Source organism: Sceloporus occidentalis, unplaced genomic scaffold (genome assembly GCF_023333645.1).
Source record: "Sceloporus occidentalis isolate IW3139 unplaced genomic scaffold, rSceOcc1.0.p SCAF_15, whole genome shotgun sequence".
Taxonomy (NCBI): domain Eukaryota; kingdom Metazoa; phylum Chordata; class Lepidosauria; order Squamata; family Phrynosomatidae; genus Sceloporus; species Sceloporus occidentalis.
The window spans coordinates 3,832,539-3,858,911 of record NW_028316995.1 but is presented as its reverse complement, the minus strand read 5'-3'; the positions used below and the strand labels follow the sequence as shown (position 1 = coordinate 3,858,911).

At 42.4% G+C, this 26,373-nt stretch overlaps 2 protein-coding genes across 2 annotated transcripts; one reads left to right on the top strand and one right to left on the bottom strand.

Annotated features, from left to right (window-relative positions):
• LOC149303156 (GPI ethanolamine phosphate transferase, stabilizing subunit-like) lies at positions 1-12,279 on the top strand. Its single transcript, XM_089481649.1, has 5 exons — positions 1-228; positions 1,367-1,458; positions 1,876-1,992; positions 7,697-7,805; positions 12,166-12,279. The coding sequence occupies exons 1-5, from the start codon at positions 1-3 to the stop codon at positions 12,277-12,279; spliced, it is 660 nt and encodes a 219-aa protein (XP_089337775.1).
• A 321-nt stretch (positions 12,280-12,600) lies between these two features.
• On the bottom strand, positions 12,601-23,871 carry LOC149303155 (rho-related GTP-binding protein RhoQ-like). Its single transcript, XM_089481648.1, has 5 exons — positions 23,730-23,871; positions 21,928-21,986; positions 16,478-16,642; positions 14,479-14,574; positions 12,601-12,756 (listed from the first exon to the last, which is right to left on the bottom strand). The coding sequence occupies exons 1-5, from the start codon at positions 23,869-23,871 to the stop codon at positions 12,601-12,603; spliced, it is 618 nt and encodes a 205-aa protein (XP_089337774.1).
• Positions 23,872-26,373: the final 2,502 nt, after the last annotated feature.

The following is a 26,373-nucleotide window of genomic DNA, read 5'->3' as shown; positions in this document are numbered from 1 at the left end:
ATGGATGAAACCGAGTTAAGGAGGCTGTCGGTCGGCCACGTATTGGGTGTGCTCGCCGTTATTTCTTCTCTATCCATTCCTCCTCTGTTTCTTGATAACTTTTCAATTTTGAAGACGCACACGGCATGGCTGTGTATCTGCTCGGTTTTTGTCATCGCTGTCAACGTGGTATTACTTTTAATGCTGAAACCAAACCCTTCGCCCAAAAGAATTTCATTTGGAAACAAGGTAAGATCTCCTTCCTTAGAATAAATGTAAGTTTGTGAGCAGGGCTCTCTCCACCTAATGTATCGGTTCGTCTTAATCTGTCAATTCTTGTCTTGTCAGACCCCCTGAATATATGTATTGCATTAAGCGCTGCGTAAACTGTTGGCGCTATATAAATAAAAAATTATAATAATAATAATAAATGACATCGTGTTCTTGACTGTACCCGTGTAATCGCAAGATCATGACTACACGCACTGCTTTACTTGGTATTTTCATTTATCATCGAGGGACCTCTGATGCTCTCTGAAAGGCGGCTATTGTAACATAAAGACCCGGACTCGAGCTGCGAGGTGGAGTCCCCATTTGCTTGCGCGGACAGAAACTTGCACAAGATAGGATGTATTTATCAAATTGTGGGTTCAATGAGCATTCCCTCTTCCAGCACCTATTGTTAAGCGTTCTTATGTTTAGTAGATCTGGGATGTGAATAGACCTCAGATGAGGGAGCCCATGTACCGTGGTAAAGAATCAGTGTCCCCCATTTGGAATTTTTGCACCTCCTTTGTTAACTGAATAATATCACAGAAGACAAATCGTACAAACTTCATGCAAGTATGGAGACTGAAAATGCTCAGGGATCACGTTTGTCGATTCTGCTTTTGGATGGACCCCAGATGCTCATTTGAGCAGGGTCCTCTTCCACCTCTAAGTCCAAATCGTTAGGTGCTGCAGTACGTAGGTCTTATTTCACCACTGTACAGTACTCTGGCGTATGATGGTACTATATGTGTTACGTTATGGTGAGTAAACGTGATGGAAACCCTTCCCCTTAAAATTAGGGTAGTAGAAGTATTATTAAACTCTCATCTACAGACACCAGACAAGCCAGAAGGCTTATTTTTCCCTCAGAAATCTCATGGTGCTGCCACAACCTGGGTAGGCGCATGCAAATAAGGTCAACAATAATTGCCTTTTGCGTAATATTAGTTTTATTTCACCTACTCACACACTTCGCTTTCACATCAACACCGTGGACTTCGTTCAAAGGACAAACCGCACTTTGCAAAAGGAAATTCTATCATTATTAAAGTAATTATAGATTGTTTACCAAAAATCATTAGTTGGAATTGTGTCTAATTCTGCCTTTCTTTTGTAGGTAAATAAATTTTCCAGATCCTGTCTGTACTTTTTTATTTCCTGCTTGCTGTTTCATGCGATTATAGTTCTGTACGGTGCCCCGTTATTAGAGTAAGTAGTAATGCTGCTATTATAATTTGGGGAAATAATATTTTACATGCTGCATTGATTCTGGTCTGTATGAATTCCATTTAAAATTTCTTGCGTCACAAAAAATACACCAGTTTAATAAAAAAAAAGTTAAATTATATCTGTTGGCATCGGTATTCCTAGCGTCCATGTCCTTCCACTTATCACCAGCTTATTCTTAATATTTAGGTTTTAGATATTATATTATCTATTTAATGTATTAAAACATTTTTTAAAAAACAAATCTTCTAAACCAGAAAACTTAACACAAAGTTTAAACACTGTGACGGATAAATGATGTGATAAAACAAAAAAATCCGTTTATTCTGTTTGAAAGTAAACATCAGATTAAAAATAAAATTATGAAAAAAATGTAACAAATGAATATTTGTCTTTCAGGTCAGTGGCGGAGACTTTTCTGTTTGCCGTTCTTTTGTCTTCGTTTACGACGTCTCGCTGTTTGTGTATTCTGGGGCCAAACTTCCACGCTTGGATTCGGGTATTCAGTAGAGATGGGTATGTTAGTGGCAGCGGATTAGTACTTTCTTTTTCTTGTATAAAGGTTTTTCACTGCAGTTTTCTGTATGTAATCAAACAGTCTGCGATTTTTTTTTTTTTTTTTTTTTTTTTTTTTTTTTTTTTTTTTTTTTTATATCTTCCGGCTCCTTAAGCCAAACTGCCAAATTATCCTTTCTAAATATTGAATTATGTACTACTCTTGTATATGCGCGACATAAGTGTTCAGGTTTTAAAATATGCTATTTTCTGCAGTTCTTCAAAAGCTTTTAATAGGGACTCCTTTTTTTATTTTTTTGTAAGTGACAGGGAGCACTGAGGAGAAATATAAAGTGGCATTTATAAATAATGCAACAAATTTTTTCCCGTCATGTAGTGTCAGTACCACGGGGTGTCGCTCTTCCTGGGACAAGGACCTAGAACCGAAGAGGTTAAGATACCTCCTAACCCCTCCTACTCCTCCCTATAAGAGCCCCGGCAACCCTCATACCTTCAGTTCTTTCCTTGTCCCTTGTCAGGGACGGACCTTGTTTTTTTGTTTTTTTCGTTGGTGGGGCACACGGGTTGTGTCCGGGGGTTCCCTCCGATTGCTCCCCGGGTGGTGAGCAGAGCGAGGAGTAACGTCCGCATCGGCGGACGTTACGGAGCCGTTTAGACGCCGCGCTCTTATGCCGGCAGGTTGGAGCATGCGCACAGCGGTGGAACGCATGCCAGAGGGCGCTGCGTTCCACCAAGAGTACTGACACGCTATTGAGCATGCGTGATTCAGTTTCTCTTGTTCAGGGCGCGAAAACTAACTGGTTTTCGCATATATATAGCTGTGCTGCCCAGTCTGACAGCAGAGGAGCTTGTCAACACTGGGATTTCCGTGTCACCAGCCCCCCCACACGGATTGAGGAGTTGTAAGGTAGGATTTGGTTAATCTTACCCTGTCAAATCCTCTGCCCTGTATATTTTCTACTAAAAATTTTCTTTTACACCTGCTCCAAAAAAGGCTGTGGTTAAAACCAAACATTTATTGTGCACTGAATGTGCCACTCCGTTGCCGGATGGTTGTAAGAAGAAATTTTGCAATGCCTGCTCTGCTGAGAGTTTGGCAAAAGAAAAACAAAAAGACATGCAGTCTTTTTTAGGTTGGTTCCAGGACAACCTGGCGCAAACGTTTGAAACGTTTAAAGCAGCAGCAGCTACACCTGTGGAACCCGTTAAACTTAAATCCCACAAACGTAAGAGGGTATTATCCCCTCATTCTGATTTATCCTCTAGGATGAACTAGAAACCTCCCCATTCAGCTTCATCTAGTGGGGAGTCAGAGGATGAGACCAATTTTCCTCCACAGGAGCTGCGTAAATTTGTTAAGGAAGTCTCACGGCTTTTTCAGGATTCAGACCTGTCAGCGCACCCCAAAGGGTTGCCCATGTTATCTCACATGCAGAATCTCATGTATAGAGGGTGGAATAATCCAGGCAAAAGAGCCTTTATATCAAAGCACTCTAAGCAGCTTTTTTACCTTCAGGGCGATGAAAAATGGGAAGATATCCCTAAAGTAGACGTCCAGATAGCCCAGCTTTCCAAACGTACGACCATTCCCATTAGTGAAGTGGCTGGTCTTAAGGATCCTATGGATAAGAGGGCAGAAACGTCTTGCAGACGTATTTACCAATCATCTGGATTCCAGTGTAAAGTGGCGTTGTCTAGCGCATCTGTGGCTAAAGCGCAGGGTGTCTGGTTGCAGTCCTTAGAGGGCAGTCTTTCAGAATCTATGGATGAAGGTTTGTCTAAACTATTTAAAAACCTGACACTGGCTAATAGCTTCCTGCTGGAAGCTGCAGAAGAGGGCCTTAAGCTTTCAGCCCGTAACATGGGTTTGTCTTCCGTTGCCAGAAGGGCATTATGGCTACGTTCCTGGGCAGCAGATACTGCCTCCAAATCTACTCTATGCGATCTGCCCTTTGAAAGAACCAAGCTATTCGGTTCTTCCTTGGAGGAACTGATCAGACACATGTCTGATACTAAAAAGGCACTTCCTCAGGATAGGAAAAGCAGATGGAACAAGCGATACCAGTATAGACCTTCCAGGCCTTTTCAACCAGTTTTCAAGACTCAAGCCTTTCGTAAACAACACGAGAGAAAGTTTCAGGAACACCCTAAGAAACCAGAGGGTAGGAAGTTCTGACGGTGTTGGAGGTCGTCTGCAATGGTTCCTACCAAAATGGAGGCAAACCACAAACAATTCCTGGGTCCTCAGGATCATTGCGGACGGGTACAGGATAAAGTTTTCCAGTTTTCCTCGTCCTCTGTTCCTGATTTCGTGTTACCCCTCTCAGGTGAAGAACTCAGCACTGTTGGCCGAAAGCCTTACCCTTCTAAAAAAGGGTGTCATAGAGCCTGTTCCAAAGTATCAGGAGTTTCAGGGAGTTTATTCCCGTCTCTTCCTGGTCTCAAAGCCGGATGGGTCCTTCCGTCCAATTCTGGATTTAAAGAAAGTCAATGCATATATTCCTTACCGTCACTTCAGAATGGAATCCATTCTCACGGTTACCCGCCTGTTGAGACAAGGGGACCTTATGGTTACGTTAGACCTAAAAGATGCCTATCTCCATGTGCCTATCGCCATAGCCTCCAGGAAATATCTCAGGTTTGCCATAAGAGTCGGGACAAGAGTTCGTCATTTCCAGTTTACTGCTCTCCCTTTTGGCCTGTCGTCAGCTCCTCGGATCTTCACAAAGCTTTTAACTCCTATTGCAGCGGCTTTACGGAAAGAGGGGATCACAGTCGTCCCTTATCTAGACGATTGGCTGCTAAAAGCAAGTTCTTCTCAGGAGCTCCGGGCACATCTCAGCTTTACGACCCGATGCTTGGGGGAACACGGCTGGATCATAAATTACAAAAAGTCCAACCTGATTCCAACTACGAAGATCCAGTTTCTGGGGCTCATAGTGGATTCCGTCTCTTCGAGACTTTATCTCCCACGCTCCAAGATCAAGAAGATAAAGAATCAGGTTTCCTTTCTGCAACAAAATCCAACCCTTTCCTTCAGGTTGGCTATGAGTATCCTGGGCAGTCTTACAGTGTGTATTCCGGCAGTAAGCTGGTCCAAAGCGCAGTTGAGACCCCTGCAATGGGACATCCTACAACAGTGGTCCAGGAGACCGGAGGATCTAGATGTTACCTTCACGGTATCCAGGGAGGTTTTACTCCGGCTGAATTGGTGGAAAGCAAAGGAGCGCCTCACCCAAGGGCGATCTTTTCTACCACGTCATTGGATCACCCTCACCACGGATGCCTCCAAGGTAGGCTGGGGAGCTCATCTACTCGACCTCTGCAGTCAGGGCAGTTGGTCCTTAATCGATCAAGCCCAATCATCAAACTTTCGGGAACTGAAAGCTGTGTTCCTGGCACTCAAGACCTTCGGTCCAAGATTACGGGGGAAAGCTGTGAGAATCCAGTCCGACAATGCCACCACAGTCTCATATATAAACAGACAGGGTGGCACCCGGATTCCAAGGCTACAGGACCTTTCAGACCATCTCATGCGCTGGGCCCAAAGAAACCTGGAGGATTTAGCAGCGACACATATCAAAGGAGTAGACAACTGTCTGGCAGACGATCTCAGCAGATCTCGTTGCTCCCAAGCAAACTGGTCCCTGGACAAGAGCATTTTTTCTCTCCTAGTTCAAAGATTCGGCCTACCAGATATAGACCTTATGGCGACCAGACAAAACAGGAAATTGCCAGTTTTCGCCTCCCTTTACAGGCAGGACAATCCCCCCCCCTGCTAGACGGAATGTCAGTGGTTTGGTCTTTCAAGATGGCTTATGTGTTTCCTCCAGTAGCCATGATTCCTCGGATCCTCCTAAAGATTCGGGTAGACAGAGCCAGGGTTTTAGCTATTCTCCCTTATCGGCCGAATCGAAGTTGGTTTTCGGAGCTGCTCAGTATGGCGATTTCAGTATGGGAGCTGCCAGTTTCCTCCCATCTTCTGGAAAACAAGAACCTGTCCAAGGATGTTCTTCTGCAGTTCAGATTGACGGCCTGGCTGCTGCAAGGATGATCCTCCAGAGCAGAGGCGTTTCCAATTCTATGTCAGAAATCCTCTTGGGTTCAGTACGAAGATCTACGTCCACTATTTATCTTCGAGTCTGGAATAAATTTCTCCACTGGTGTGTCTCCAAAGGTTTGGATTTCTCTTCTCCCCCCACAAGTTCTGTTCTGGATTTTTTTGCAGGAAGGTTTTTCAGCGGGTCTCACAGTCTCGACGCTTAAGGGACAGGTTTCAGCCCTGAGTCATTTTCTCCTGTCGGAGTTGGCGTCCCAAGTTCTCGTCAGACGTTTTTTTAAGGCTGCCATCATTCAACGGCCTCCCAGACGTTCGCATTTTCCCTCCTGGGATTTGTCATTGGTCCTCCAAGCACTCTGCTCTGAACCATTCGAACCTTTGGAAGAGGTATCTCTAAAATTTTTATCCCTCAAGACGGCTTTTTTGGTGGCCATTACCTCAGCGAGGAGGGTCAGTGAACTTCAAGCTCTTTCCGCGGCTCCAGAATTTACTATTTTCCACCAAGATAAAGTCGTCCTGTATGTTAAACCTTCTTTTTTGCCCAAGGTTATCTCTGAAGCTAATGTCAATCAGCCATTAATTTTGCCCTCTTTCTTCCCGTCTCCTTCAACTCCGGAAGAATCACTCTGGCACACTTTAGACGTCCACAGAGCTCTACGAATTTATATAGACCGCACTGCTTTTTTCCGCTCCATGGATCAATTGTTTGTTAATTATTTTGGTAGATCCACAGGCAATGCGGCCTCCAAGCACACGATATCTCGATGGCTTTCCGATACTATTCGCTTAGCCTACTCTCTCAGTGGTCAGGTTCTTTCATCCCGCATTACTGCTCACTCCACCAGAGCTATGGCTACATCCTGGGCTGAAAGGTCTTCGGCATCTCCAGAAGAAATATGCAAAGCAGCTACTTGGTCTTCCTTTCACACGTTTATCAAGCATTACCGGCTAGACATCTTCTCCTCCTCTGATGCTGACTTCGGGCGTAAGGTGCTTCAGGCAGTTACCTCGTGACCGTTTTTTCCCCACCCAGGAGGGGTCATCTTGCTATATCCCCGTGGTACTGACACTACACGACGGGAAAAATAGTAATTTTACTTACCGTAAATTCTTTTTTCCTTAGTGTAGTGTCAGTACATATATCCCTCCCTGTGCATTTTTGTATTAAAATTATTTTTTGCAAGCTATCTTGTGTTTCTTGGTACTTTCTGAAGGTATGAGGGTTGCCGGGGCTCTTATAGGGAGGAGTAGGAGGGGTTAGGAGGTATCTTAACCTCTTCGGTTCTAGGTCCTTGTCCCAGGAAGAGCGACACCCCGTGGTACTGACACTACACTAAGGAAAAAAGAATTTACGGTAAGTAAAATTACTATTTTTGTTAAAATTCGCCACCTTTACAACCCTTTTGAATTCAAATGGCTTTACACGGTGCATTAATGCCTGTATTTTCATGACCTTATTGAGGGGTTTCCAGCTTTTGTCATTCTCTTAGGACGTTTGTTCAGAGAGGATTTATGAAGATTTATCAGCACTAGTTGCAGTTTTAAGAACAAACTGCTGGATTCCCCCATGTCTGTGGCCACTGTAAGATACCATGCGAGATAATTATGCTTAAAAATGAGTTATATAATTTTTTTATTTTGCAGGGCGATGTCTGCCTGGGATCACAGTCTCCAAATCACTACAGTATGCAGTGTGATCGGTGCCTGGCTGGGAGCGTTCCCTATACCCTTGGACTGGGATAGACCTTGGCAGGTTAGTGCCTCTATTACAGCTAAATGTATCCCAACACATGAATACCTATATTGTACAATATATATAGATATATATATATATATATCTATCTCTCTCTCATGTCTGATAACAATCCCTTCCTGTTCCTTTCTTGGAAATGGTATTTCAGATTAATGATGTTGATAGTTGGCTTAGGGTAGGGTAAATATAAAATATAGTAAGAAGAGTAACCAGAATGAGCATAACATAAATTTAGGGATAGAAGGCAAAAAAAGGTTTCCCCCATACAGAGTTTGTGTAAAGTGTCTCTGCACGTCCAGCAGCGCGGTAAGTACCGGATCCTTAATGGACACAACAACGGTATAGACCCCACTTACACCTTGGAGTACAAGTAGTGTGTCATTTATTTGCACAGAAAGCAGCTGTATCTAAGTATTTATGACAAATGTAAATATAGTAAATGACACAATCCTTAATTTGCTTGCATGGTGTGAAATAGATATATCTATCTTTCATTTCCCTACTTTAACGAGTAGAATAAAGAATGTTAAACAAATATGAAAAGCAGTCTGTTGTAGGAAGAATTTACAAAAAATGTATTAAACCTGTAAAATTAGCTTGTTCCTATAGCCCTAGACTTAAAATGAGACCTTAAGATGGAAAGTGAAACACGCCATTTTATCTGGTTTGCCGTTATTGATTTGTTCTTTTGTTTTCACGTCTCTACTGGCCAAAAAAAGTACATCACACATTGAAATATATGTATATTATTAAAGCAGACACAGATTAAGGCAAACGTATTACAGAACGGGCAGCAAAATAAGTGCGTGTTTTAGCTGAGATACAATTAACCTTGATACAAAAAGACAAGTATCTGAATTTAATTTCCAACATCATCTTAAAGCTTTCACATCAGGATGTCAACAAAACCATGAACCTTCGGTCATCTTGGAGAAAGTAACCTTTTCAACAAATGGACATTTCATGATTGGCAACAAAAAATGCCCTCACTTTCTATTCTAGTAAAATTATAATTTATTATTATTAATGTTCTTGTGCCTTCAAGATACTCAGATGAGGGGTAATATACCCAGACATGGAAGAACCCCATTGCCGCATCCTCCGTATACCATCCTCACACGGGAGTCTTAGGCTAGGTTTCCACTTGGGTTTTTGTCCTGCGTTTTTTTTCTTGATGAAAAACGCCAAGAAAACTGCCACTGCATTTTTCTGCGTTTTGGCGTTTTTTTCTGGCGTTTTAGCCTTTCTGTGGAAATTGCTTTTTTTGACCTTAGGCAGTTTTTCCAGCCTTTACAAGTTAGAAGTTTCACCCAGCTAAAAGGGATTAGGATAAATGGCAAGTATCTGCCCCCTGATGTCATTTACTTGGTAGAGTTCTACTTAAACGCCCCGGCGGACCCTTTTGTCACTTTTCTGTGGTTTGTAAGGCATGCTTTATTCCGAATGTCTGCTCCTCTAGGAGGATTGGCCCCAAATGATGGTGCAAATTGTTTGCTGTTGCTTTTGGCACGCAGGATCCAGTTGATGTGTCGCGTATGTTTGTTTGTAATGGCATGTTTGTTCCAAATGGTGTAGAATATTATATGAACTTTGTTTTGTGTGAAACTGTTTGTTTCCAGCCTATTTCTCGTAGGACACACAGATACTGGGTCCATCCTCTGCATTGTAACTGTGGGAAAAACGCCATAAAAAACGCCAAGGCAATAAACCCACATGGCTTTTTCATGGCGTTTTTTCTCTCCCATAGACTTCTATTGGAGAAAAACGCCAAGATTTCCTTGAAAAAACGCCAGAGTGTAAACATGCTGCGATTTTGAAAAACTGCCACAGAGCCCAAAAAAGCAGAAAAACACCAAAGAGGACTGAAAAAACGCCAAACAAAAAAACGCCAAGTGGATATGGCATTCTGCGATTTCCTATTGAAGAACAGCTAACATCTGGCTGCAGCCAGGTGGCGCTATTGGCGTTTTTATGGGCGTTTTTAGCTAAAAAAAACCAAGTGGAAACCTAGCCTTAGGCACATTGGTAGGAGATCTATAGTATAAGGAGTCTAAACGGGTATTACATCCCTGGATAGAAGAAGAAACAGTACTAGAATCTATTTCTAAACAAAGTTTGAAAACAGGTCTTATTACCATAGCAGCCACTGGAATGATCTTGCTGGTTTGACCTCTCTGCTGTTGCTATGGTGATTAGACATTTAAACCTTGCTTTTTAATTAAAATAAATCCTGCTCTTATATGTGGCATATAAAATGTATTTTGGTTTTTAGACCGATATCTTCTGAGTGATGGAGCTTTTATAATGCTTACCAGGTGTTTCACATGACCCCCTCCCCCTGTCTGATAACTATGTATTGAATAGAACATAGGCTCAGGTCAATATTCTCGAGCAAGAAAATTAGACATACTCACAAAAGTGAGCAAAAGGAGTCAGTCATGTTTTAGGACTGCAGTAGCCAATAGGTAAGATGGAATTAAAGCTCCCATGATCCTCAGCTGGCTTTTGTTCAGGTTGACTGAAGGCCATGATATTTGTAGTTGAGGAGCACCTGAAAAGCATTGTTGGTCATCTTAAATCCTCCTGTAGAATTTCCTGTGCACTTTATCAGGATATTATTACTTTGATGGGATATAGTTTGCCATATATTTCAATTAAAAAAAAAACAAAGCACTCTGCTACTCAAAAGCGCAGCTACGCACAGAAACGCGGCAACACAAACAGCATCATGGAAGAAGATCAGGAACATCTGTAAGAAATGGCATAAATCCCTCAAAATTCATGCAGCCTGATTTAAACCGTCTGCATCTGGGGGATGTTCTTTAGGGTCTCCAACACTCCGCTGTTTGAGTCACCAGAGCCTGCTAACAGTTCTGGTAATATTAGCATTAGCATGTGTGTCGGGGCTACTGGTAACTTCTGAAATAGCCTGCCGCAGGGGGTAACACATAATTACAGCCAAAGTCTTTGATCATTAAGCTTTCCAGCCCTACTATATACGAATATAATGAAATATCATACACCTATACAACATATAGGGTATAAGAGTGCCTTTTCTGTTCTAGAAACGCCCAAAATGAGAAGAAGTGCACTTTACAGCATGAGAAGTGCGCTTTACAGCAAATCTGGCATTTTCATTGCAAAAGCATCTATAGTCCAATGTTAATGGGGTTTGTTTATAACAATATGTTTAAAGGACTTTTGAGGTCCTCTCCATCAGAAAAGTTTCCTTTTGTTGCACAGTGTCTTATGATACCCCATCACTGAAGCACACATAGCAATACAAAAACTCACTCTAACCCCAGCAAACACCGGAAAACAACCTCCCATAAACCTGGCATATTTGCTGTAGAATACCAACAGGTCTGCTTGTCCAAAGATTTTTCTTTTATGTTAAAAAGCGTCCCGAATGATTTCTGGTGTAACTTTTACAAAACCTTGATCGATAAATTCTTTGATCATCCCCTCCCCCAACACTTTATATTTGCATTGCATAAGAGGCATCTGTGTTTCTGCTAGGGGGTAGATGAACCCTAAGGATTAATAAAAGAATCAGTGTTATTTAGATCTATTGGGTCTCTATAAACCCAACAGTGTGTCATTGTGAGGCATTACTGACCCAGCAACTGCCTTCTGATGTCATCACCAACCAAGCATAGGGTATCGAAATGGTGTGCTTTACTATAGAAGGGTTGTCTTCCTATATTTTGAGTTTAAAAAAAAAATTCATTTTTATCTGTGCATTAAATCAAATTATGGAGAGGCTTTAAGTTAAAATTGTTTATTAAGGGGTGTACCTAAAATCAGGTTCTTACCATAAGATTAATTAGTTGTAAATCCTTATATAATTAGGGATTTTTGGCAAGTTAATTGTTTAGAGGGATTGCAGGAGATGCTGGTATGTTTTACACGCACACTGTATTCATAAACAAAGCGAAAAAAGAAGTCTACCTTTTGGCACGGGTGCAGGAGCATTTCTCAGCCTGTATGAAGCTAAATTGATTTGAATAATACGGGTAAATCATCAGAATTCGAAAGCAAACATAAGTAAACTGTGATTAACAAACGTATGTATCGCTTTAAACCAGGCATCTAAGAACACTGAGATCAGCATTTGTGGTTAGGAGGACTTCACAAGCTTCATTAAGAGGAAGTGTCCAAAAAAGCACCCCCCCCCCCCAATACTTCCTCTTTAATCTGATGGAAACATGGATTTAAGAGCCCCAACTCCCTCTTATTGGTGTGCTTTTAAAGTGTTACACAGTCATGTACCATAAACCTTGTTCCTACCCTTCTGATCTTCAAAATAACGCCGTGTTCGCTCTGAATGGTTGTGCTGAGCGGATTCTTTTCGTTGCAGGTCTGGCCAATTTCCTGCTCGCTCGGTGCAACTTTTGGGTACACGATTGGTCTTCACGCGGCACCGGTATGGATTTATTGGAACAGGAAGAAGGTGACATACAAAAGCCGATAGCAATCACAAGCAGGAATATACTGCGTGCCAATCGCACCGGGCAAAAGGACTTGAGCGTGGATGACCAATAGTCTAGGTCAAGAAGGTTGATAGATGTGTCCGTATTCTGTGACCTCAACACACTTCTACTTTGTATAAGTTATAACCCTGAGAAAACCTAGTTTTAAAAGGTGTGTACCAGATTTTTTTTTAAATGTTTTCACTTTGGAAAGCATGGTGTTGCAGCTTAATAAATAATTTATGCAGCCGTGGTACAAGATTTATGTGCGACGTCAGAGCGAATGCATTCGCACAGCACACCAGGTCAAAGGTGCCCATGTTTCACGTGATCAGACAGCAGTTGATACATCTCGATCCTATCCTTTTCTTCATAGGGTTTTTCTTTGGAGTTAAAATAGCTATAATAGACTCATCAAAAACAGCCTTTAGTCCTTTTTGGGTCAGGGCAGAGCACTCAACGTAGCAGCACGCCCCAATCTGCAAAAAAAAAAGAAAACACTTAACCAAAATTGTTCAGCTTCAATTTTATTCCACATTTTAACTAAGGTATGGCGTCTGTAATAAGGAAGGTCAGCTAACACGAGCTGTACAGGACTACATACTGTATAAATGTAAGTATTCACTAGGCAGAGCTGTGGTTTCAATGCCTTGCCTTCATTATACATTAACGATCCAACCCCAGTGAAATTCTGCTGCATGAAGCCCCGTAAAATGTATAGTTAAAGCAGATGTCTTCAAACCGCTTATACATTAAATTATGCATTATACAGGGCCAGCTGAACCCTTCTTGCTGGAGAGACATAGCGTTGGCTTTTCACCCCGCCATGTTGAGTTAGTTGAGACAACTCTCCCTCTAGTGAATAAATCCCCAGATAAGCTTCAGGTTTCATCATTGTGGCAGTAAAATACCCATCTATTCACACTGTGATGGATGATACGTGAATTATCTTTTATTTTGCCTCTTTCACTGGAAGTTGATCCTTGTTGAAAGTATTAAATAAAGCGACATTGTTAATACCATGTAACACGTGCGATGGAAAACACTGATGAAAATCAACGTCATGTATGTGATGTGAAAAATAAGGAGAGTATCTAAATCATAGAAAAGCGTAACAATCCATATAGCTGTAAAGGTAATTTGTCTGGAAAAAGACTTTGTCCTTGAAATAGGTCTTGTTCCTCGTCCGGGAATTTATCTTACTGGGAATCATCAAAGGAAAACTGTTGGCTTCCTGAATTTCGTTGTATCGGTAAAATAATCCAAAAGCGGAGTGATGAATTACACCTATTTGATGTTGGTAACATTAAAATTGCAAAAAAATTTAAAAAAAATAATATTTGTCACCTATGCAGGTGAGACTATTTACTGTATAACAATGTGTCTCACAACAGGCAGCTCTTGGACTTATTACTCATGTAGAATACAATAAAAATGTGAAAATTTTATTATTTTAGTGTCTTAGTAAACCAAAATGTCACCCGATAAATATCTTGTTTATTTCACTTGTGAAAGCTTACTTCTGCTTTAGTCCCGGATACATAACACTAAATCATAATGTTGCTTTGATTTATGGAGATGGATACATTCAAAGCATAATATAAATAGTGGAGGTCCCGTCGCACTATGTGGCAATATACTGCCTTCCGCTGCTACGTAAAAGTGCCCCATGTGCTTGGGGTGCCCGCCGATTCCTTGCTTTGTTGTATGTACAAATAATGTTTGAGGAGCGCCCCCAAAACCTGTATTTATACGCTTGGTAGGGTTTGTTTGTATTTTTTGAGCGCAAGAGATGTCACCAAGGCTTAGGGAGACCTTCGTTTTTTAACATTGGCTGAACTGACTCACCGCAGCAGGGAATCTACTGAACGGCCAGCGGATATGGAACTTTTTGTTTCATTTCGCTTTCTAATATGTAGGTTGTTAAAACACAAGAAATGGTAACACCAACACACACATTTTATTCGTTTAATGTGAGCACACAGCGGCTCTGTTTCTGTGATTCTTTATAAACGGGGCTTTAGTCGTTCGGTTGCGGTGATTTATTAATACACTAAAGGTGTGAACGGGAAGATCGCTTCCTGAACCCCCGTTTTCTCTAACACAATGAAAACGCATGATTCTACCAGCATAATGCATTATAACGTCAGACAGCGGATGCCTCCACACATCCTAAAGAATAAAACATTACACGTCTTTACCTCTTTTGCCAACTTCTGCCCGTTTTCCATAGTAATGGGTTTCTCCTTTACATCGTTTAGTTTTGCTAGAGTCTTGGGATCATCTCTTAGGTCGATCTGCAAGCAAAAAGGGTTTTGGTTTTTTTTTTTACTTTCTTACTAAAAGATGAAAATAGAGACTAGAACATTTTGGCCTCAATAGATAATAGAAAGAGGCCGAGGTTGTGCATATACTCAAACAATAGGATGGATAATTCAAAGACGTACGGACAAAGCAGCAGATGGGATCCGCTTTAAACATTGTGTTCGCTCTGATAACTCATACCATCGTGTCAAAAGGTTTTTACTAAAGCAAAATAGTGGATCCTACTTGGAAATATATATATTTTAGGACGCAAATCTTTAATTTATAGCAAAACTCAAGCAGACTTCCCCATCGGTGTTCAGCGAGTCACATTTTCTTTAATTATGATACCATGTCTCAATCTCCAATACAGGGTTTTTTATGTGAAGCGCTATGAAGGGTCAGTCCCATTGTGCTTTGCTCAGCCCCGGATGATGCATGGTTATATCAGCCCAATTTCTTGGACTCTTACGAGGGTTGGCACTTTATAATGTATAATGAAGTTGGTGAATTAAACACCGTAGATCCTCAGCAAACACATTTAGCAAATAAACCCCTCTCTATCCCTCTCCCAGTTAATCACTGTTATTCTACTAAAGAGTGCATGGGGGTCAAGTATAAAAAGTCATTCCGTGCCATATCAACCAAAGAATGGTTTTAGGAATAACCCCCATTGTGTTTCCGCTCAGCTGTCTGTATGTACATTCTAAATGACAGCGTCCAGCAGATGCCGTGATGTCATCAAGATGCATGGAGCGGGACGGTGTTGAGGGAATTGCATACATCAGCAAACACAAACACAAAAACTAAACAGATTTCCAGGAAAACAGAATTTGTATTTATTGCTTTAAGCATTCACCCAGAGGGGTATAAGGCTGGCGCTGAGCATTGTAAATGCAGTAGTCGCTCTATAAAATAAACCCATCTAATCTCAGCTACGTTTAGCCATATGATGCGTAAAAAGACCATTTTCAGACCGACGAGCTTTCCGAAAACTCGCAGCACTGAGCCCTACCGCACATGTGGCACATACAAAAACAAAAAATCTAGCCTGTCAAGACCAGCTGCTTGGCCTCCATAAGTTAAACCTGATTAGCCGCTCTGTGAGGCTAGATGGAGCTAGGGCCAGATAGTCATAAAACCAGAATTTGATGGCAGATAAAAGCCATTCAGCTCATCCAGTCCTATTTTTCCTGCTGTTAAGACTCAGACTTTAATCAGTCTTTGGAATAGCAGCGACTATTAAACTTCATTCGGTTAGGTTTGGTTTGGTATACACCTGGCCTATAATACAGACAGTACAATGAAATGTCTACATAATCCTCCAATTTGGCTTTGTGTGTTATTGCTTGCATCAAAAATCGGGTTTGCTTGCACGAGACAAATCTTACTATCACCTGTCAAAGAACAATGTGTCAGACCTAGAAATAAGGCTGTTAGACGGCTCATACCAAAGAAGACGAGCTAATTTTCAGTTAAATGATTTTAAAAGTTCTTAAAGATCCATTGGAGAAACATTACAATCTGGTTTTAGGGAAAGGAACGGCCAAGAGTGCGCTATACTCTTAAGACACAGCAATGCTCTTGTCCTCCAGTGTAAAAGTTCTCCGGCAGATGGGTGACATGATCTCTTTTTGAAAATGAAACTCTGCTTAATGATCTAATGCCCTATGGCATCAGCACATGGGTTGTGGACCTGGTAATGGAGTCGGCTTCTCTATGCCCGGTGTCACAGGGAAATCGGCAAACTTTAACCACCGATTTCTAGCACTACAGGCTTAGGGCTATGCCAAGTAATAGAACCACCTTCAATGTAATGGTATCCCCAAAAAGTAAGGAGGATCAGGACCTCAAATGATTCCAACAGGAGCGTGAAATTAGACTGGTGGGGCTTACCTGTGTTCCGACTAATAAGAAAGGTACATTCGGTGCATATTCTTTTAGTTCTGGTACCCATTCCTCCTTTACATTCTGAAAGGACGCTGGATTAACCACAGAGAAACAGATCAGAAACACGTCGGTCATGGGATAGGACAGCGGTCTCAGCCGATCGTAATCTTCCTGGAAAAAGAAAGCATGATCAAAGCTCATAAAAAACTAGTAAATTAAAAAAAGCCAAAAAAGCGCAGATTCAAGATATTGGATTTCTGAAAAACTATGAAATCGAATGTATGGGGGAGCGAAGGGACAGATATACCCATCTACCAAGGGCTAAAGACGTGTGCATGCTTCTCTGGCACGGCAGGGGTTAAAGGCATTTGAAGCTGAGGATCTATCTCAAAGGAGATCTTTTTTTTTTCTGAGTTTCCTGTAAATGACATTCTGCCAGATAAAAAAAAAAACAACTTACATAAAAAATGACTCATCTGACGATCGAGGGGCAGAGGCTGAACAAGGAGGGTACCCAGGACAGGCAGCAATTATACAGCTAAACATTTCCCATAACGGTGTTAAATATTAATACATTCCTTAATACCGACACGTCAGGAAAATACATTTCTGCTGTTATACTTTGAGAACGGACCCCCAAACGAAAATATGTTAATAAGTCTCTTAATTGGAAAATATCCCATATGTATATATATATTTTTGGAAGTTAAGGGGGCACATAATGGAACATGCCCGTTTTATTTTGTAAGGCTCAAAATACCCCACAAAAGTATACATTTTTGGAGAGAAGAGCATTTTACTAGGACAATTTGTACACTTATGTAAATATTTGGTCGAAAAGGAGCCATAACATTAATTTCCGTTGCTTCCCCCCCCCCCAGCTTTCCGTGTTCTTTAGGATTGTTTTCGTACATTACATGCAACCCCCCAACATGTACCCGGGTGCATCGCCACATATACCCCATATGCATAGGATTTTGTATATTATTTGAAATCTACAGGGCACGTAACATGAGGCGCTCATTTCATTATCTACAGAAGGTGCCATCATTTCTGATTCCTAGAGACAGGTTTGTTGGCACATTTCTTTCTTTTTCTTCTTTTTACAGTGATCCAGACCTATTTTTTTACTATTCTGATTTTTTTCATTATTATTTACTTTACTCACTACAATTGAATGGAGCATCGCGTTCGTTGAAAGCACGGTGCTCCAGATTCGCACATGGCCGCCGTCAGAACAAAATAGACATGTGAATAGGTTTATTTAAGCAAAACATCAACTGAGTGAACAAAAGAAAAGTCTAAATCAAGTCAGTATTTGGTGTGACCGCCCCAATTCCTCTGTGTTCACTCGCACAAACTAGTTTAAGGTACTCGGCAGGCAGGACGTGCCGGCCTAGCAGTAAGCCTGGGAGGTGAGGGGTTTGGTGGAGCTGGTGTTGGGGCCTACGCCACGCCATTGTTTTGACTGCCTACCGGTGCTAGCCGCTTCAATTACCGGTTGCGTCATTGCCGTGCACCTCCAGCACCCACCTTAGCACAGGGGGCACGGCCCATGAGTACCAGACGTACCCCACTGTGTGGATAGGGCCTTAGTACATTATTTTAGCACATGATGGTGGGCAGAGAGTAGTTTTTGCAGTCCATATGGAGCAAATCTAATGGAAAATATTCCATGCTATGCCTTAGAAGTACATGGCAGACAATTCAGTGCGATTCATTACAAGACAAACCACTGCGGTGTCTCAATAGAACAGCAAGCCTATACATTTCTGCCAAGTATAGGGCTGTCACTGCAGCAGCAGCATGGCATCAGAAAGAGTAAGAGAACTTTATTAGATAATTCCCCCCCCCAAGCTTCCCTCCTTAAGAAAGACAGCCCAACTTAGGAGGCCAAAACCTCCGGTCCCTCTATTCTCCCCTGCCCCCCAATGTGCAGTTGAAGACCAGCAGACTCGCGTCCCCCACCGTGTGGGAGATTATCGGATCCGCGGAAGGTCCCGCAAAGCTGTATCTGAAATGCCGGAGGTAATATGTCACATCTGGAGCTGCTGAAACAGCTGTGCGTGGCTACACCGATCCGCTAGACCACCACAGAACGCCCCCCCCCCAAAAGGGTCGGCAAACATGGAGGGATGAATTGGGACCGTGGGAGGTAGAGGGTCATTGGCAGCGCTGCACATGCACAAAAAAAATAAATAAAAAAAAATCACAGTCCCAGACACTGGAGAATGAAATCAGGACGGCGGGATTTCAGCACCAAATCCTGTTGTCCTACCAAGCTCTACCTTGGTTTTGGACAGTTGGGAGGTATTACAGGAACTGATGGGGATAGGTCATCTATCATCATAACTTTAAATCTTTGTCCTTTTCAAACTGAATTTAAAGAAGCCGTTAGATATTTCTCAGGTTTACAACAACATAAATAATAGGACATCCACATAGCATCTTGGTAGCGAGCGCTCTCTTCCTCAAGTCTATTAAAAGGTAACAGTAGGAAAAAGGTTGGTGTATCTCGTAAAGACCCCCCCCAAAAAAGGCACAGTATATCCGGCTGTACCCCTTTTGTTAGCAAAGGACGTTGAATATTTACAATCCGCTGTTTCTGTTCATCTCGAACAATAAAAGTATGAGAAAAAGGTTTAATTAAAGCGTAGCGATAATTCAGAGGAACGGACGTACCGGATAGGAGCGTCTGATTCCGCTTTATAAAAGGTTAGACTTGTTATTTCACGCAGCGGCAGCGGACACCTGGCGCTCTACACCCCGGCACACAACAACAGCCTCCAGACCGTGACTCCCCATTTCATCCCACAAGTGATCTTTAAAATTCTGTTTTTCTATCCGTAAAAGTTTATTCTCAAAATGTCACAGCCTAAAATATCACGAATACCAGCTGTTCAGAAGCACAGCAACGTTTTAAATCTCTGCTCCAACTATGAGCCGCGCGGCTCCCACTTTGGGAATCAAGATATTTTTTTCTCCTCAAACATAACCTTTATTGGTCAGAGCGTTCGGCTGGGTGATTAAAGCTGAGCCATTCTAACGTTTACCACAAGCCGTATGATAATGAGTCAGGGTGTTTGTATAGTAGATTGGGCTAAGATAACAGAACATGAAAGCATTACACAAAAATAAAGCCACACAGCACAATATATTATTTTTATATGCGTTATCTGCTTTGTGGTTCCCTGACTGGCCCAGTCACAGATTGTTTAATTGTGGTTCTTCCACCCAATATTTTTGAATTTTTTTTCTACATTCAAATCAATTTTATTTGTACTGCAGACTTTTCCCCCCACAAACCGTACAAAAAACAATTTTGTTGAGTAAAAAGAAATCCCATCAGTAGGTACAGGAAACGGGTTGAGCTTGATGGACGCAAGTCTTTTCTCAACCTAAACTACTAACCTAAACACATCCCAGCACCCAACAAAATAAGACTGAACCGACATCGTTATGAAATCAAACTAAACCGAACCGATTAGCTTCGGAGAAACATTTATTCCAAAATCTCTAGGACGGCATCACCAAATCCAACATATTCGCTGATCACAGAGTACCCGGAGCCGGGGCCGTACACCTTGACGTCAATATGAAGTTAAATTACAAATTGGCAACTCTTCCTTTTGTGATCTTTATACCAGGGACCATCTGCTGCGTCTGGGGTATAGAAGAGAAATCCTAGTCTAACTTCTCCCGAGTGATAGAATCCAGAGCAGCCAAAAATAAATGCTGGGCACGAGTCCAACGTTTAACCATGAAAGAGCATTACGACCGCGGCTTCAACGCGAGGACTACGTGGAATACTTACAAACACATGCCAAGATATCAAGGAACTTCACCACCTCAGAGCACCACCAGCATCTCTCGCGAGGACATACATACATTTAATCCAGATTCTTATGGCATTCGTACGTTAAGTAGGTTACCTACTGGAGATGCGTCCACCTAAACAGCTTCACGGTGTTCCTTAGCAATCCCACCAGAGAGGACAAAAAAATTAGCCTGGAGCCCCAAGAAGACTTTTAAGTATTAACACCGATTATTATAAATAAATAAAAATCCCACCAAACAAAAAGTCATCAAGAACTTGGCCCCCTTTGCCTCAGAGGCTACAACAAAGCAGAAGAACCTTACGATTGCACCTGTTCTCGCAAAAGATTAAGAAGCCTCAGCGGTGAAAGCCAGGACTGTTTATCAGAACACTGAATAACCCAGGAAACCGGGGGTTCATTTATATTCTTCAAAACGGGGTCGCTGAAACTGCATCTCTCCTGCAACACCTCTCACTTTAGTGAATAAACCCTTGGCAGTTATTGTAGGAAGAGACGGAAAAGACGCAACGTTGCGATAGTAATATTCAGAACACACACCAGCAGAATAGATGCCGCTGACAGGAGGGGATTTGGCCGAGATGCACAACGTTTCTTCGTGCGTTACTTGTTTCTTTAAGAAAAGATTTTGCTGCAGCAGTAAAAACATTTCAAAAATAAGAAATAGATAAACCCGAAGACAGTTAAATTACAGACCGCAGAAAACTCCAACTATATGATAGACAGGAAACAAACTACAGCTGTCAAGACCTTGGAAAATGATAGATATTGGGCTACAGCGGAAAATAAACAAGAATTTAAGAAAAATAAAAAATAAAAAAATAAATAAAAATAAATATATATATACATACATACATACACATATATTTATTTAATATTTCATATCTCCTGACAAGGACAATTCTGACTCTGGTAACTACTGCTTTTTTTTAATTATTAATTATTATTATTATTATTATTGTTTTCAGCCAAAAATACAATTCATTTTGGTTGCTGTGCAGAGACAATGCTCTTTATCTTACAAATAAGTTTTTGAAGCAGAAAATCGCCGATGGAATATTTACTGCCGGACCTTGCGTAAGGCGTGTTTGTAGACCCCTCACTAGGTATATATTCTGTTTTGGCACTAAATGACTAATTATAGTAAAAAAAAAATAAACAGTTTTGTACTAATCTGTCAGTGGTGCGTTCACTAGGAACTTTAAAAGGCTTGATATTAAATTATTATAGGAGTCAGAAGCATTAGATGTTAATACACCGTGGTGGACCCCCGAGACCTGGATGCTGCTGCAGCCTAGGGTGGGATCCCTTAATATCCCAAAAGCCAGGCACCCTTCCAGCAGGTGTTCTTTGAGCTCACCCAAGAACCATTCTAGATCCCGAGGGGGGGTTCTCCGCGGTCATCTGAATCCAGAATAACTGGGTTCCCACTTCCGCTACGTGTTAAGCTGGCGGCAGATAGCGGTCAGTCTAGGTTATCGCTGTCCACCAGGAGCAGAGACCTCCATGGTTGGTTACAGAAGAAGCATTCGGGGAATGGTCACTACGTGGGCCATCAGATTAACCCTTAAAGCTATTAGCTCATTACATTTGCAGTTGGGTACCAAACGTTGGACTCACCTGTCCTGCAGTGTCATAAAGCCCAAGGAGGTACTGCCGTCCACCAACGGTAACACTGACTGAAGAAAAGACATCAAAGTTAGTGATTCTGTTCTCCTGATGTATCCGGTTCAGACCAGCAACGACCCGGTGTCCTCAGCAGAGTCCTTCAGTAATGAAAAGGCAAGCCTGGTCCCACCTACCGCCAGTGCCGGATCACAGCTCGGGACATTTCGCACGCTAACTTCATTTAGCGTCTTAATGAGGCTCAACAGATCACATTTTGAAGCAGGGCCACAAACACAACTCATGATTATGATTGACACCATCTGTGACAGAAGCTTGTTAAATATAATATATATAAATATTATATATATATATATATATATATATATATATATATATATATATATATATATATATGTTAATCACATCTTACAACGACCCTGGAATTTTGGCGTTCGTGGCCTTTGGGAAAGCGTTGATGAAAGGATATATCTTGAAGCCCCCAGCAGACGCTGGTTGGCCAATGTTGGCCGTTTATAACGATGGTGAAGCGGGTGAAAACCACAACCTCCTGGTAAAAATGATATATATATATTAAATGCCGTTGGAATATTTAATAAAGCATGAAAACGATCATAATAAACCCGCTTATGTGTTCGAGTTTTACTTTGTCTTTTATCGTTTGGGGTAATTTAGTAAAATTTGGATGCCAAGAGTTCCGCATCTGCACAGAAATTAACACGCGGCATATTTACGGCGGATAAACTCTTTTTAGAACTCAGCTGGCACATTTTTTCGTTTGATGTCCTCGATCCCCTAATCATATTTTCTTTATAGCAAAAATATTTACAGTTATAAAGATAAACACCAAATTTAATTTAAACAGCTATAATTACGGACAGCAGAGCCCCGCTAGTAAACCTCGCAGCCGCGCGTCTCATCACTACGTAAATAAACAAACTCTTGGGCTTGTCTTAGATTCAGGAGCCATACGCTTATCCCATACATGGTTGCATTCCCCTAATGCATTAACCTCTACCACTTCTGCTCGGTTGCTGTTCCACTTATCAACCACCCCCTCAGTAAAAAAAATTTTTTGTATATCATCTGATATTTTGCGTAATAAACTTCAGTGAAGGCTGGGAGGGGGTGACAATTTATGCTTCTACAACAGCAAATAACTATGGGTTGGAAAGATCTTGGCACAACAAAGATCTTACAGCTACCCCGGCATCTGGATAGCACAACAACTGGCTGGAGGCAATGAGGTTCAATATTGATCAAGTAGAATCAGGTTCCGCCACGGGCTGCCTATGAATGATTCGGGTGTCCGGTGCTTTCCAGGAACAGGGAGATGTATTGCGTTTGGGTATAATCAGGGAGCAGTCTCCATTGTGTACAGCGCCACGGAATCTGGCGGCGCTATATAAAATAAATAATAGCCTTAACGGGAAGCAAGGTGGCCATCATACCCACCATCATGTCATCTTTATATTTAGCCAGCCTCGGGAGGTCACAGGGGAGGAAGAAGAGCACATGGCAGCTGGAGAAGCTCTTAACCCTTTGCTTGCCAGCGGCTGAAGCATGCATTGTTTTTAACCCCGCTGGTAACCAGCTGTTTGCCAAAAATGATTGACAACTAAAACTTCCTAAGACGCTCAGAAGCAGCTGCCGGAGATTGTTTTGGTTTCCATCCCGCAGCACATTGTAAAAAGAATCTGAAGTTTGACATAGTAACTCGTAGCTTATCATCCCCTCCCCCCACAGGACAAAGTGTCTACCACCCCTCCGGGGCAGATCATCAGACAGCGGCTTACCTGCATAGTGATCGAACACGGTCGGTACGTACTCCTCGGGGAAAGCATCGTTGGCGTAGCTCATCAGCAGACAAGTTTTGCCCACAGCCCCATCTCCTACCACCACGCATTTTAACATACTATTCCCGGTCCCGTTCGCCATGATTCCGAGCCGATCGTCATGTTACCGACGGGCCCCGTCTCGCTTGCTCATGTCAGACCGGTGGCTGGGGCAGATCACACATCAGCCCCGGCACCCACCCTCTTCCCGAAGTGTGCGAGTCCTGCTGCCTCCCCTGCCCCGCAGATCATACGATGTATCATGAGACTGGAAAGAGGAACTTTGCTCAGCCTCGGCGTCTCTGCGGGGAAACTGAACCACTCTGCAGATCCAACCGATTTCCTCCTTAAAGTAATATTTGCCCCTAAAGATGAAAAAGTGTGTAGTTTTGTCCCCCTCCCCCGAGTTCTGAGGGCACTGCACTTTCCGGCTTTGCAGCCTCAGCCTAGCTTGGATTGGGGGTAGGGATAAGGCTGGCCGCTAATGTACAGCGTAAGGGACCGTCTCCAAAGCTTTGCAGCCGCTGATCAGTGTGATTCCTGCGCAGCTGTGCCACCTGTCGCTGCTTTACACGATGCTCGCTGGCGATACAGTGAGGTCACCCCCTCCCCTATGCATAGCTGCCAACTCACCTGGATCCTCAGCAACCCTAAAGCATCCTGCTTTTCTGTAGCTTGGATGGGTAAAAGGGAAATGGTCCCCTGGACTACTCTGATTGGAAGAAACTGTCTCATCCTAGGACATTACTTTAGGCAGCACATACACACCATTTACTATGGGGTCTATAGCGTTATTGGGGCCGCACGTAATTATGGTGTTGGAGATTTTGGTGAATAATGGCAAAGACTAACAGCGCTCCAATTGGACTCTCATTGACATCTACGAGATTTTGTTGTGTTTGTAGCCCAAGGGCTGTAGGGGAGTCTGGGGGAGGACATACTGGCTCTGGGTTCTCGCTCCAATCTCAGGGTCTCAGGATGAAGAAGCAGTTTCTCGGGGTCACACAGCTTCTACCTAATATACACCCTAAATGTTCATGACCCTCACATCACTGAGCATTTTGTTAGGCTTGCCCTTTTCCTGAGACAGTGAACGGGGTTCACCGTGCTAATCCATGTATGTATTGAGTATGCCCAAGGAAGCTTCCAAAGCCCCCAGCTTCAGGCATCAAAGATCAAATATCATCTATATCATGAAAAAAAGACATGTCTATAAGGTTTATGCCTGAATCTCCATGTACTGACATCCAATTGATGGAAAATACTTCACAATCCTGAGATAAAATGCCATTTCCACATTATTGTTTTTGTGGGGCAATAATGTCCAAGGGATATGGATGCTGGCAGTATAACCAAATTATGTTACGAAAGGAGGTCTCCAGGTCTGACACACGAATACAGGAGTTTTCACTCTTTTGGGACCACCAACCGCTTTGTGTTCTTGTCTCCTTTCCTGCAGCTCTGCTTCCTCCCTTGCCTCTTCTTGTTCTTCTGCCTTCTTTCTTGGTCCACTTCTCCCTGCATCTTCTTCATGAACCTGACCTCCTGGATCCTATATTTTGGTAGCCCCTTGTCCCCCCAGTAGCTTACACACAAACTGGCACACATTTTTACACACACACTCTCACATTTGCACAGACCTACACCACACACATGCACATACTCATACTCACACTTACACCCTACACACTCATGTTTACATATAGTCCCTCTCACACACATGCATACTCCCTCACTCACCCCTTACCTCAACCACAGCTTTCCTTCCATCTGTGAGCAGCATCACGTTTAACCACAGGTCCATGTAACCTCATGTTACGTGACCCAGCTATGTTCCTGCCTCCATGACCCCCCCCCCCGGAGGATGCCAGCTTCTGGGTACACCTTCACCTCAGGAGGGGCACTCACACTAACACACACCCAGACACTCGCGCACGCACCCAAGGGGATACCTTTAAATTTGCATGGTGTCCCCCCATGGAAATGCATGGGGGGATTTTCCATGTCAAACAAGCAATATACTTACAGCTTGTCGGCTCCAGTGCTGGCTAGGCAAATGCTGCAGGCAGGGTTCTGTGCGTATGAGCGGAAAGCACTCCCATTGATTTCAATGAGAGCACTTTCCTGCTACAGGGGAGGGTAGCTGCAGCTTCCCTAAGGTAAGTGCATTTTCCCCCCCTTTAAATGATGCATATGATTGTACTTACAAAGTAGTTTTATATGATTTTTTATGGAATATACCTTTATTTATAAGGTAATACTCAGTCATATGTACATTTAACCTTAATCAGCTGTTTGAATTTTTCATCGGTAATTCACATTACTAGGAAACCGGCTCATTTTACCTTATGTAAGACAAATGGAAATTGCATGGAAGGAAAGACCCATAATGTAAATTGACAAACACAATGTAACAGTTTACAGGGCAGTGATTTAATTAGCCATGGCGGAGGAGAACACTGAATAATGCATTGTAAGGTTTAATGATGGGTGTTATCTATGAGACACCAGTCATTTACTTGGAAGTGTAAATAAAAGGATGCAGGTCTTGATAAATAAATTGTGATGCGCTCGCAGTTGTACGCAGTGGTGTTTTTTTTGGTTA

Excerpts from the sequence above, each read along its gene's own strand:
- LOC149303155 (XM_089481648.1), bottom strand. The coding sequence starts at position 23,871 with ATGGCGAACGGGACCGGGAATAGTATGTTAAAATGCGTGGTGGTAGGA. Across the intron at positions 14,575-16,477 it reads TCTTATTAGTCGGAACACAG|ATCGACCTAAGAGATGATCC; the intron begins GTAAGCCCCACC and ends TTTTGCTTGCAG. Across the intron at positions 12,757-14,478 it reads GGCAGAAGTTGGCAAAAGAG|ATTGGGGCGTGCTGCTACGT; the intron begins GTAAAGACGTGT and ends TTTTTTTTGCAG.
- LOC149303156 (XM_089481649.1), top strand. The coding sequence starts at position 1 with ATGGATGAAACCGAGTTAAGGAGGCTGTCGGTCGGCCACGTATTGGGT. Across the intron at positions 229-1,366 it reads GAATTTCATTTGGAAACAAG|GTAAATAAATTTTCCAGATC; the intron begins GTAAGATCTCCT and ends TTTCTTTTGTAG. Across the intron at positions 1,993-7,696 it reads CGGGTATTCAGTAGAGATGG|GGCGATGTCTGCCTGGGATC; the intron begins GTATGTTAGTGG and ends TTTATTTTGCAG.